Source organism: Nicotiana attenuata, unplaced genomic scaffold (assembly GCF_001879085.1).
Source record: "Nicotiana attenuata strain UT unplaced genomic scaffold, NIATTr2, whole genome shotgun sequence".
Lineage (NCBI taxonomy): Eukaryota > Viridiplantae > Streptophyta > Magnoliopsida > Solanales > Solanaceae > Nicotiana > Nicotiana attenuata.
This window is the reverse complement of record NW_017670491.1, coordinates 141,363-153,169: the sequence shown is the minus strand read 5'-3', so window position 1 is coordinate 153,169 and position 11,807 is coordinate 141,363. Positions and strand designations below refer to the sequence as shown.

Here is an 11,807-nt window from a genome sequence, read left to right as displayed (position 1 = left end):
CGTCCAATTGATTGTTTATTTTCTAGCCAATATACATAAATTCTATACGATTATACATATATTACACATGAATTTTATATACATCAGTCACCTATTGAACGGACGACTATTTAGATTACTACTTTTAATCAATATGGTATCTGAAATGACCCAATTAATTCAAATTCGAGTAGCTATGACTAGCGGTGGCAAAATGGTTAAAAGAAAACAGTTAATCACCCATATTATCTACTAAAAAATGGATTTGATAATGAACTATTTAAAAACAGATCAAATATGGATAAGAAACATATTATCCATATAGAAAATGGATAACCAATGGGTCTAACTTTTATATTTGTAAAGCCTCAAATTGGGGGTTCCTCAAGTTAGGGACACTAGAAATTCTCCCAAAAGTAATTATATGCAACAAGTCATGGATAATATGGTTTATCCGCCGATTAACCCTTTTTCAAACCGAACCATATTTGACCCGACCCACCCGTTTGACGCTCCTGGCTATAACTCATCTAAGAGAAGCGTCCTTAAAGAGTTTCTTAATTCTCATGACTTGAATCCAGGACTTCTAAAAAAATAATTAAAAACTTCTTATTAAGGATGAATAAATTCATATCGTAACGTATTTGGTGGTCATCTATAAAGGAAAAAGAAGTGGAATATATAACATAAATGTATTAACCTTTTTGGGGTATATCCACATTTCCTATGTCCTACCAAACTTAAATAACACAGAGAAGCAAAGCAAACAAATACTAAAAAAAAATGTGCTCACCGCGTCTTCCTGTCTGAAAGATACTTCTCAGCAGTTAAAAATCCTCCCTTTTTTTACTTATATTCTTCCCCAATTCTTGAAATTCAGTTTTTAAGGCTTCTTCATCTCTGCTTCCAAGCTACTTCTTCCCTTACACACACACACCAATTACATATACACATCCAATAAATTCTTGAATCTGTTCAGTTTTGGTTCAACACAGTGAGGAAAACAAAGAAAGAAATCAAGAATGATGAGTAACAGAGATCTAGAGAGGGGAGGAGGAACAAAATCAAGAAATGGGACATTATATCCTCCACCAACATCAGCTTATTATATGGAGAATTCTGAATCACAGTGGACATCTTGGTTGGTTCCAATGATTGTGGTTGCAAATGTAGCCATGTTTATTTTAATCATGTTTGTTAACAATTGTCCAAGTAATATTAGTGACAGTTTTAACAGCAGAGGCAGAAAATGTGTTGCAAGATTCCTTGAGAGGCTTTCTTTTCAACCCCTTCAGGAAAATCCTCTTTTTGGACCCTCTTCTACCACGTAATTTTCCTTTTCTCTTTCCCCCTATTTTTAATTGAGCTAATTTTGTTGTGTAAAATTTTGATTTATAGACTAGTTTGAAGGTTCGAAGGGGAGCCTTGGGTAACCTGTAAAGTTGGTGTCCTGTGACCCGGTTCGAGCCGTAGAAAGAGCCTCTTGCATTTTTTGCAAGAGTAGGGTTGCGTACGATAGACCTTTGTGGTCCGGCCCTTTCCCGGATCGCGCACATAACGGGAGTTTAGTGCACCGGACTGCCCTTAGACTAGTTTGAAGGTTCTTCCCAATTTGATGTAGTATTAGCATTCTTGATTTCTGTTAAACTTTGGTTCTTGAAAGACTGTAGTTAAAGGGGTTTGCTTTAAATATATTTATTTGGGTAAAATTGTTCAGGCTTTTAGAAAAAGTTTTTGGCTTTTTTTTTTCTTCCAGTTTTTAAGTAGATTGCATTAATTCCAAAAAGGAAACTTTTGGCTGTAAAAGCATTAACTTTCTTGGTTAATTTGTGCCTGATTCGGGATTCGGTTTCTTTGTAGTGTATTTTTTTATCTAACTAACAATTTTTTCCTGTGAGTTTATGAGCCTTTTCTTCTATTGTGTGTTAAGAGGCCAAGAAAATTTGAGACAGCAATTGCCAGTTTAGGTCTATTAATTCTGCTGATGTCTAAAACTCTCCTGAAGTATGCTTTTTGACATCCGAAATTTGCTACCTATAGCTCCCAGCTGACTCTATTAGTAGCCTTCTAGCATTATTCTAAGATTGTTTCGTCGTAATGTGAAATGACCTTGTTGCTGGATCTACGATGTTATGATTGGCTGTAACCCCCTTAATGCTCTTGCCTGTTGTATTATGTCAAAGCTGCATATATTAGCTGTACCTCTTGAAGTTTGTTTTGGTCACGGAAAACACAGTATCTCTATTATTACTGTATTTGTTGGACTTTTTCGACTTAATGAAACCAACCTTACATGAAGATCTATTTGCGGGAGGTAATGGACATTGTCAAAAGCTCAATTCCGTTGATGGCAATGACTATGATAGTACCACACAAATGTGGACTAAGTGCTGTGTTTTCTGTAACTTTTTGTACATAAATGAGACATCAACATAAATTTGTTATAAAGAAAGAGGAAAATAAAGGTTAATTGTGATATATATTAGTGAACTCTCAGGTTGGTAAATAGATTCGGGAGGCTGTTTTCCGTTTTTCCAGATTTAGAATCACCACTTCAAAATTTGAGGTTAATTTGAGCAAGGGATAGTTCTTCCTACCATCAGACTAAATCGGAAGATTCCAAAGTTTGTTCATTTGCTACTAAACTGTGAATCATTTTTTCTCTCTCCCTCTCCCTCTTCCTTGTTGTTCATTTCCCTAGGAGGGGAGTGCATATTGGACAGCAAACCAATTGTTAGATGGATAAAAATAGGGGTGTCTAATGGGTGGGTTGGGCCGATTTTGGGCGGGTCAAAACGGGTTGAATCAATAATTGGGCGGGTCAAATGACCTACCCAAAAGTTACATGGGCTAAGATGGTTGGGTCAAGATGGGCTATAATTTGGGTCATAGCCTAATTCGCCCAATTCTTATCAAGCTTTACTTAATATGTGCTGTTTTCTTATGAATTGTATAATTACTACAGAAAAGGCCTAAAAATGCCACTCAACTTTCAGAAATGGTCTATCCATGCCATCCGTTAAAAAAATGCTCATTCCATGCCACTGCCGTTACACATATGGCTCACCTATGCCATTAATGAACTAACGGCACAAAATTCTTTTTTTTAAATTTTTTTAAACGCCAGAATTTCCACGTGTAATGTCCTCATTCGTCCGAATTAACCCATGCCCCACATTATTTTAACCTGGGTTATGTCGATTAACCCAAACCCAACCCCGGTTAACTTATTACCCCATTAATCAACCCAACCCCAACCAAACCCAACCCAACCCATTCCAAATCCCCCCTTTCCAGTTCCAGAAATTAGACATGGGAATTTCTCCGAACACCATCTCCACTGCCACCGCTTGTCGCCGGAAACTTCCACTCTACAACCTTGTCTTCTTCTTCTTTTTCTTCTTTTTCTTCAAGTATTTCTTCATCATTTTCTTGAATTGTTTCAATCATCTCTTTTGCATTGTCCAGGGGAAAATCTTCGTTTTCCTCTTCTGTTTCTTCTTCTTCATCACGAATGAGATGTAATTTCAGTCGTCCATCTTGGCCAGAAGCAAGGAGAGTTTCGGGCCGACCAATTTTCACCTCTGTCAACTCTAACCTTCCATCTTTTCTCACCGCACGCATGAAGAAAAGAAATTTGGCTTTCCATCTTGGTTTAAGGACGATAATGGCGGCGGAAACTTCTTTTCTTTCTTCTCCGAATTACTTCTTTGCCAGCACCTTTTACATCTTGGGGAAGACGACCGGAGAGAAGGGGATTTGGTGAAGAGTTTGGGTTGGGTTATTGATTTGGGTATGTTTTAACCGGGTTGGGTTTGGGTAGGTGGACCTAACCAAGGTTAAAATTAAGTGGGGCATGGGTTAATTCGGACCAATAACAACAGGACACGTGGAAATGTGGGTGTTATAAATATTAAAAAAAAATAAAAATTGAGCCGTTAGTCAATAATGGCATGGATGGGCCAAATGTGTAATGACAGTGGCATGAAATGAGCATTTTTTTAACGGATGGCATGGATAGACCATTTCTGAAAGTTGAGTGGCATTTTTAGGCCTTTATAAGACTTTTTTTCTTTTATTATGGTCATATATAACATATCAAACAAGAAAAAATTATTTCTAAGATATTTGCTAAAGTTATTCATGGATAAATTTGGGCTTAAAATTAGTTTGGATTGAGATGGGTTGGGTAAATATAGACTACGGTCAATAAATAGGCGGGTCAATGACCAGCCCAACCTTGGGCGGGTCATTTGGGCTGGGGCCAAATTTGACAGCCGTAGTTCCATGTTAAGAATGTTGTCTTCACTGAGAGACTAATTGGATAACCTTTTTCTGTGTATTACAGATAACAAGATACCTTTTATGGTGGTTGCGATTTATTATTGAAATCTTTGTTCCTTGTTTCATTCAGTGTTAAATCTTCTGGAATTAAAGGAGTGAATGTTCCTATGTGATGTTGCAAGTTCTGATGTCACTCTTGTTTGAAAAAATAATAAGGAAAAAATGGAAGTCAGATGAAGGAACTGTTACATACTGATTGTTCACTGTAATTGTGCAGACTACAGAAACTGGGAGCTCTAGAATGGAATAAAGTAGTGAACGAGCATGAAGGCTGGAGACTTATCACTTGTATCTGGTTACATGCCGGTGTTGTTCATTTGCTTGCCAACATGTTGAGTCTGGTTTTCATTGGGATTCGCCTTGAGCAGCAGTTTGGATTTGGTATGGTTCTCATTATCATTTTGATTACTACAATTGTGGCAATGGAGATGGAGAAATTGGTTATACTCATTAGTGTTATCTATCACAAACTCGGATTTTTGTCCGTCTGTCTGGTTATTTCCCCCTGACATTGTGCTCGGTTATCTAACATCTAGGGGTCCGTTGCCATTTTCTAAAGTTACATGTTCTACTAATTGCATGCTCTTTACAAATATTTTTCTGTTGCTTCTTTCAGGAAGAAATCCTGTCCTTTTTTCTTATCTTAGAATTTAACCAATATCCTACTATACCGCTTCTTGTCTATATCTCACCATTATCTACTGTTACATGCAGTCCGTGTAGGGATTATCTACCTTTTGTCCGGAATTGGTGGGAGCGTTCTTTCTTGCCTTTTCATTCAACGCAGCATCTCTGTTGGAGCTTCTGGTGCTCTATTTGGACTTCTTGGAGCTATGTTATCAGAGCTGCTTACTAACTGGACTATATATACCAATAAGGTATAACTCTACTATTCCGTTGTTCTTTTCTTTTATCTTTTTCTTTTTGGGGGCATGGGGGCATGGGGAGATCTCAAGAGCTGCCTTATCCATTTTTTTTATTTGCTTTCTTCTTCCACTTGAAGTTTGATCTTTTTCTAATCATAACATATAAGTTTGTAGCCGTGATTGCAAAACCAAGCTATTCATATTGGTTCTTTAAGCACCTCTTGTGTTCTTACTCCAGTTGAGGAGGTTGTTTGATTCATTTATAACAAATTCTAAATACCTAATTCCTCTACTAATCATCCTCACTTCTACAGGCTGCAGCTCTTTTCACTCTGATTATCATTATCGCGATTAACTTAGCTGTTGGTCTTCTTCCACACGTTGACAACTATGCCCATATTGGAGGTTTCATGAGTGGTTTTCTTCTTGGCTTTGTTCTGCTACTACGACCTCAGTTTGGTTGGATCGAAAGGCAACATCTTCCAGCTGAAGCTCGCCTCAAGTCCAAGTTCAAAGTTTACCAATATGTTCTCCTGCTGATTGCCTCGATTTTGTTGATTGTTGGGTAAGCTCTCTATCACTGCTAGGGTCGATACTGCATTTGCTTTATAGTACCATCTAAACTAATAATCTAGCTGTTTTCCTATTAAATCTTTCACTCTTTAAAAAGGTTAGAAAGGTTGGTAAAAGGTTTTAGCTCAGAATATATTATTCATTGATCAGGATCAGATGTTGAGTATACTAACTATGGTGGTCCGCGTACAGAGACGGATTTAGAATTCTAAGTCACTGAGTGCTAGAACATGTCACCCACTACTCCATTGCAACTCTACATCAACTAGTTGGGGTCAATCTATATAAATCTTCTATCTCCATTTCGTTCCTTTTGGGTCTGCATTATTATTGTAGTTTAAGCGGTTATACAGGTTATTCATTGTTTATTCCATGTTATCATTCAAAACTTATTATAGAGTGTTACTTGTAATGCCGTTTAAGTGACACCTAATAGTCTAAATAATTTTTTACATCGTCAACGTGTGGACCTCATATACATATGTATATATTCTGAGTCAAAAGCTATGCCGTTCGGATCCTCCAAAATACCGCCGGGTGTGCGTATAACCATCCAGAAGTTATTCATTCTTGGAGGATCAGACGCGGATACGACAACATTTTTAGAGGATCCGAGCAACATAGGCCAGAAGTAGTGATGTGTCCAAATCCGCCGCATGCTTGTCTGATCATCCACCTAATTGTTTTTTGTTTTTCTTTTTTCGTTCCAAATTCTACAGATTCACAGTGGGATTAGTGATGCTATTTAGAGGTGTAAAGGCAAACGAGCATTGCAATTGGTGCCGTTACTTGAGCTGCTTGCGTACATCACGTTGGAGCTGTGATAACTAAGAGATTTTCCCTTCTGTTCTGCGGCTATGATATTTCTCATCATTTCTGTCTTTATTCATCTTAGACTAATTAAAACATATTGTTTATATGTTACTTTTACATGTATAGTGACTGCTGGTTTTGTTGTGTGGATATATTATAATATATTGCAAATCTGTTTACTATTTGCAGTGGATCTCCATTCTTTATGTAAGACAGCAAATTTTTTTACCTTGTTATTATATTGTTTAAGCAAATGACAAATTTCTATGAATGGCAATGAAATGAAGAAATCTACTGATCTTAGTGCTATTCGTGCATCATGTCCCTTTACAATTTTAAAATTAAGAAAATAATCTTTTTAGATCAAATCTTAACTCCTTTTTAAATCAAATAAAGATACCCTTTTTCCCCTTCATATTTCATCTACTAGAGTAAAAATATTTATACTGTTTAGGCAATCCTCATAGGTCAATTTACTGTCAAATGCACTTAGAGATATTTAAGTATTTGTCGCCTGGGTTAATCGCAATGATGATAATAAGAGTTATATAACACAAACCCACACACAGAGTAACTATTTGGACAAGCAAAATATAAGAAGTAAATTAGACAAAATGACAGAGGCGGAGTCAGGATTTGAAGCTTGTGAGTTCGAGATTGTAGTTCGTTTATGTTACCCGGTTCTAAATTAATAATTTATACGCATTCAATAAATCTTTTAAGACAAATACAAAATTCAAACCTAAGTTACTGGGTTCGCAACAAATCATATGCTAGCTCCGCCCTTGTAAATTGATATATGTACTTTTATGTTTTTAGTGCCACTTAATTTAGTGGATTTAATGGGAAAAATGTTGATTTTAAGTTAGCTTTAAGATTTAGGGATAAGGGATATAATTGGTACGGGGATAAGGAATAATTAATCCCGGGATTAAATTTGAGATAAATTTATCCCATATTTGGTTGGGAAAAAATAATATGTATAACTAATCCCGGAATCAGTTATCATGGGATTGTAACCGAAGTGAGCAACAAATACAATATGATCTTCCTTCAGGAAGATAGATTTTTGCTTAAAAAAAGTAAAATCACGTCAGCATAGAAAAAACCAGAAACATTCTACGTAATTGATAAGGAAAACACAGACACACACTCTGTAATGCATGCAAAACACACACCAAAAGGTGCGATTATTTTATTACTACAAGTTTACAACAAACTTGCTCCTTTATTACAAGCAAGCTAAGGCTATTGCATATTTGCAATATGCCATAGACATTACCCTCTACTTAAAACCAGCTGCGGGTTTGGATTTCACATCGCTGAGGGCTAACGCGGCATAAACCAGGGAGATTCTGAGCTGTCTGAAGCATTTCTTGCCTTTCTCTTCCCTGCAATTCTCCTCTCTGTTGCTCCTGTTGCACCACTTGCCTTAGTCCCTCGCAACGGCATTGTGGATCTTGGATCTGTTGCAGCTGCTGACAGCAACGTTGTATGTCGCCGCGGCTTTGGTCTGCCTCTTCTTCCTCAGAAGATTGGCTTCTCTGCCTCAGATACTGCTGGCAAGAACGTAGCTGCTGTGCCTGTCGTACGTAAAATAAGAGAAAGTAATTAAGAAAGACGATTCGAGGCTTGAGAATAAGAGAGATTGCCAGTGTACTGTTTGTAAAAACAGAGATGTCCCTTAAGAACGCACGATAAAATTACTCTAATCCTGAAATCTTCACTTAATTGGCCATTTCTTAGAAAAGCCTGAATTTATAGAGTTGAAAAAGATACTAGTCTAACATCGGCTATTCTGAATAATTATCTTATTGCATGAAGAGACATGTTGCTTAAATTGGTTGGGGATTGGGCTGGTTTCTTTATATGGACTTGGACAATCCTTCCCTCCTGAGGAAGTTTTTGGGATTGAGTTACGCTCATGTGCCATATCTTATTTGGTATCAGAGCCATGTCTGTTCCTGTTTGGGAACAACCATGTCTTATTTGAAACCTGTGTTATATTGTCCACGCTCCAGTTGAGCGTCTGGACGTGCAAGGGGTGTTAAAGTGAGTTCGAGTCCTGCATTGATTTAGGAATTTGGCTGGTGGTTTCTTGGACTTATATCTTACCATATGTAGATTCAAGTTTCAAAAGCAATTTTTTGCCTTCCCATGGAAAACAAACCCACTAGATGTACATAATTTTATTTTTAATTCCTCCATTTCTATAATGTAGTAAAAGACATTTGATTGAAAATAGAGTTTTAAGAAATATATAAAAAAAATTAAAATTTATGATTTAAACATGTCATTGTATTTTTATAGCTATAATATAATATTATTAAAAATAAAAGAAAAACATTAAAGTCAAATTAAATATTACTAAAAGGTCATTTTTAAAATAAATTGTGACATAAAACAGAATAGAAAAGTAATAGTATAAACTAACAGACACCTGTTGAATTTGTTGCTGGCAGCGACGGGACTGCTGGTTCTCAACCTCTTCAGAAACAGTGATGGTGATGCTACGGGAGCTAGAAACAGTGATTGCCATGAAAAGTATGGCTAAAGAAATGGCTCCAAGGATCATTACTCTAGCCATTTTGAAAACTCAGATGATTTTAATATTTTCTTAATGAAGATGCGATGGTGATAGTGTTCTATTGAAGCAGCCATTTTATAGTGGATTAAAGAGGTTGCATGTTAAGTACGTGGCTGAAGAAATATGTATAAGTTTTAGCAGCTGGACATATATGGTGTCTGTTTTGCATGCTGTGATGTTTTTATATAATTCTTCTCTTAATTTGCCTCCACGTACGTACCTTTTGTGAAGAGAAGAGAGAATCCACTCTTACAAATGAACAAAAATTTAATTTGTTTGTTCAGAAATTAGAAACTGATCTTGGAGCTGCATGTATAGAGAAAGTTGTCTGCATTAGGTTATCAAATTGCAGATGTACTTAGTTAACACAGATGATAATTGGCTGCAAAGATGGAGCCAGAATTTCAATTTTATGGTTTGTAATTCTAAAATAATAATTTCAAACATTAAAAATTGGGTTCAAATTTAATATTTATACATATGTAATGAATTTTTAACATAACTATTTTATTTGAGCAAAAGCTACTAGGTTCGACTGGATCCGTAGTCGGGCTTTAACCCTGATAAGGACTAAGATGCACTCTTATATTATATATACACGTCTGTAGGCATATAAATTTTAAATCCATAAAAGAATTTGGACTATATTTTAAACTCAAGATATATTGGTCCAATAAATACTACAGGCTAATATAATTGAATTAATTATATAAGTCCAATATATATGGATTAAATAAATAAGTCTTAATTCATTGGGCTAGCCCATTTAATTGGGCTAAAGTGATGAGCCCAATTCATTAGGCCCAAGATGTCATCTTCCTAGAGGCCCAATTTGGTGCCATGTGTCAAATGACGTGGCGCGCCAAGTCAAACGGAATAGCCAATGGGATCATGCCACGTGTCAAAATGACAAGGCATGCCAAGTCACACTAAAAGGCCAATGAAATCGCGCCACGTGTGCAAGTGACATGTTCTGGCCAATCAAATGCGGCCATGTCACACTTCAATTTGATTGGTCGGAAAGAGTTTGTTCTTATCACAACTCCTCCCTTCCACAACTATAAATAGGGGTCTTCATAACTCAGAAAGGACACCAGAAGTTATAACAAGAAGCAAGAGAGAGCTCGTGGATCAAACGCCGCAAATTTCTCTACAAGTTTCAAGCTTCGAGCAATCAAGTTCAAGCTCAAGAACGAAGAACAAATCAAGTTCAAGCTCAAGAACGAAGAACAAATCAAGGTCAAGTTCAAGCAATCAAGCTAAAGCTCAAGAACAAGATCATCGTTCGTGGCGACAAGTACATATTCAAGATCAAGATCAAAAGCCCTTGAATTTATTTACTGTTGAAAAGAAGAATCAGAGGATTCATAGAGATTGTACACTCAAAATATTCGAAAATAAAATACTACGATTGTTGATATATTTTCGGTCTTGATTTTATTTTCTCGACGCGATTTTATTGTCTACAAATTCTGGCACGCCCAGTGGGACAATCTCTTCCTCTCATCTCAACTTTTCAATCACCAAATTAAGTCCAAGAACATTGAAATGGCTTCAAAGAAAATCAACTCCGGTTCAACTTCCACCAAGGCTGCTAACTCCAGGTTCTATGCTGATGTGGAAAGCATCCTCGATGTTACCTTTGGAAGCTTCGGACCAGTTACGAGGAGCAAAGCAAGCTCTTTAGGACAACAAGCACCCCAAGTGCCGTCCGCGTCAACCCCTGTTTTCGGATCTTCATCCTCAAAAGGAGCAAGATCTTCCACAAACGCATCTGTAGGAGGAAGCGATGTTGCTGAAAAGATCAAGAAAACTCTTGCTCTGCTTGACCTCTCCGGATCCAAGCACTCTGCTATGAGGGAAGATGATGATGCTTCAAGTGATGGATCCTCCCCACTTACACCACATAGCGTGAGCCGATTAAGGATCAATTTGTGTGAAAATCCATGCTACTCTCCGTCGTCCACGACAATCATGCAACCTATGGTGACAAATACTTCATCCATGGAGGAGCAGTTGGCAAACTTGACGGAAGCAATCGCTGGCTTGACCAAATGCATGCAAAATCAAGAGGCTAGAATCGATAAGCTAACATACAGGGTGGGAATCTTGATGGAAGAAGAATCCACCCATGCACCCGGCAAGATACCAGAAGTTCTAGAGAGTGACTCTCCTCCAAGACAAGCAGCGTCCACTAAGGCTATCCCTGTCTCATCTGAAGGGATGATTTCAATCGATCAACTGAAGGAGTTCATCGAAGGAACCATTAAGAACAAATATGAAGTTGCTGCCAAATCCTCCCTTACATATGCAAATCCGTACACTGCAAGGGTCGATATGTTGAAGATGCCTGCTGGCTATCAACCTCCGAAGTTTCAACAGTTTGATGGTAAAGGTAACCCAAAGCAACATGTTGCGCACTTCGTGGAGACGTGCAACAATGCTGGGACTTATGGAGATTACCTTATCAAGCAGTTTGTCCGCTCGCTAAAAGGAAATGCTTTTGACTGGTATACGGACCTCGAGGCTGGATCTATCGATAGCTGGGATCAACTAGAGCAAGAGTTCCTCAATCGCTTTTATAGTATGGGACGTACTGTGAGTATGATAGAACTTACAAATACTCGTCAACGAAAGGGGGAACC

At 37.4% G+C, this 11,807-nt stretch overlaps 2 protein-coding genes across 2 annotated transcripts; one reads left to right on the top strand and one right to left on the bottom strand.

The window, feature by feature from the left end:
- Window positions 1-745: 745 nt before the first annotated feature.
- On the top strand, window positions 746-6,803 carry LOC109240174 (RHOMBOID-like protein 2). Its single transcript, XM_019406811.1, has 5 exons — window positions 746-1,306; window positions 4,541-4,704; window positions 5,038-5,201; window positions 5,504-5,754; window positions 6,482-6,803. Exons 1-5 carry the CDS (start codon window positions 1,002-1,004, stop codon window positions 6,591-6,593), a joined length of 996 nt encoding a protein of 331 aa, XP_019262356.1. The 5' UTR covers window positions 746-1,001; the 3' UTR covers window positions 6,594-6,803.
- Window positions 6,804-7,676: 873 nt separating this feature from the next.
- Window positions 7,677-9,204, bottom strand: LOC109240168 (2S sulfur-rich seed storage protein 2-like). Its single transcript, XM_019406803.1, has 2 exons — window positions 9,016-9,204; window positions 7,677-8,158 (listed from the first exon to the last, which is right to left on the bottom strand). The coding sequence occupies exons 1-2, from the start codon at window positions 9,160-9,162 to the stop codon at window positions 7,865-7,867; spliced, it is 441 nt and encodes a 146-aa protein (XP_019262348.1). The 5' UTR covers window positions 9,163-9,204; the 3' UTR covers window positions 7,677-7,864.
- Window positions 9,205-11,807: the final 2,603 nt, after the last annotated feature.

Coding starts and splice junctions, on each gene's coding strand:
- LOC109240174 (XM_019406811.1), top strand. CDS start 1,002: ATGATGAGTAACAGAGATCTAGAGAGGGGAGGAGGAACAAAATCAAGA. Junction 1,307..4,540: donor TTTGGACCCTCTTCTACCAC/GTAATTTTCCTT, acceptor GTAATTGTGCAG/ACTACAGAAACTGGGAGCTC. Junction 5,202..5,503: donor GGACTATATATACCAATAAG/GTATAACTCTAC, acceptor TCACTTCTACAG/GCTGCAGCTCTTTTCACTCT.
- LOC109240168 (XM_019406803.1), bottom strand. CDS start 9,162: ATGGCTAGAGTAATGATCCTTGGAGCCATTTCTTTAGCCATACTTTTC. Junction 8,159..9,015: donor GCCAGCAACAAATTCAACAG/GTGTCTGTTAGT, acceptor TACGTACGACAG/GCACAGCAGCTACGTTCTTG.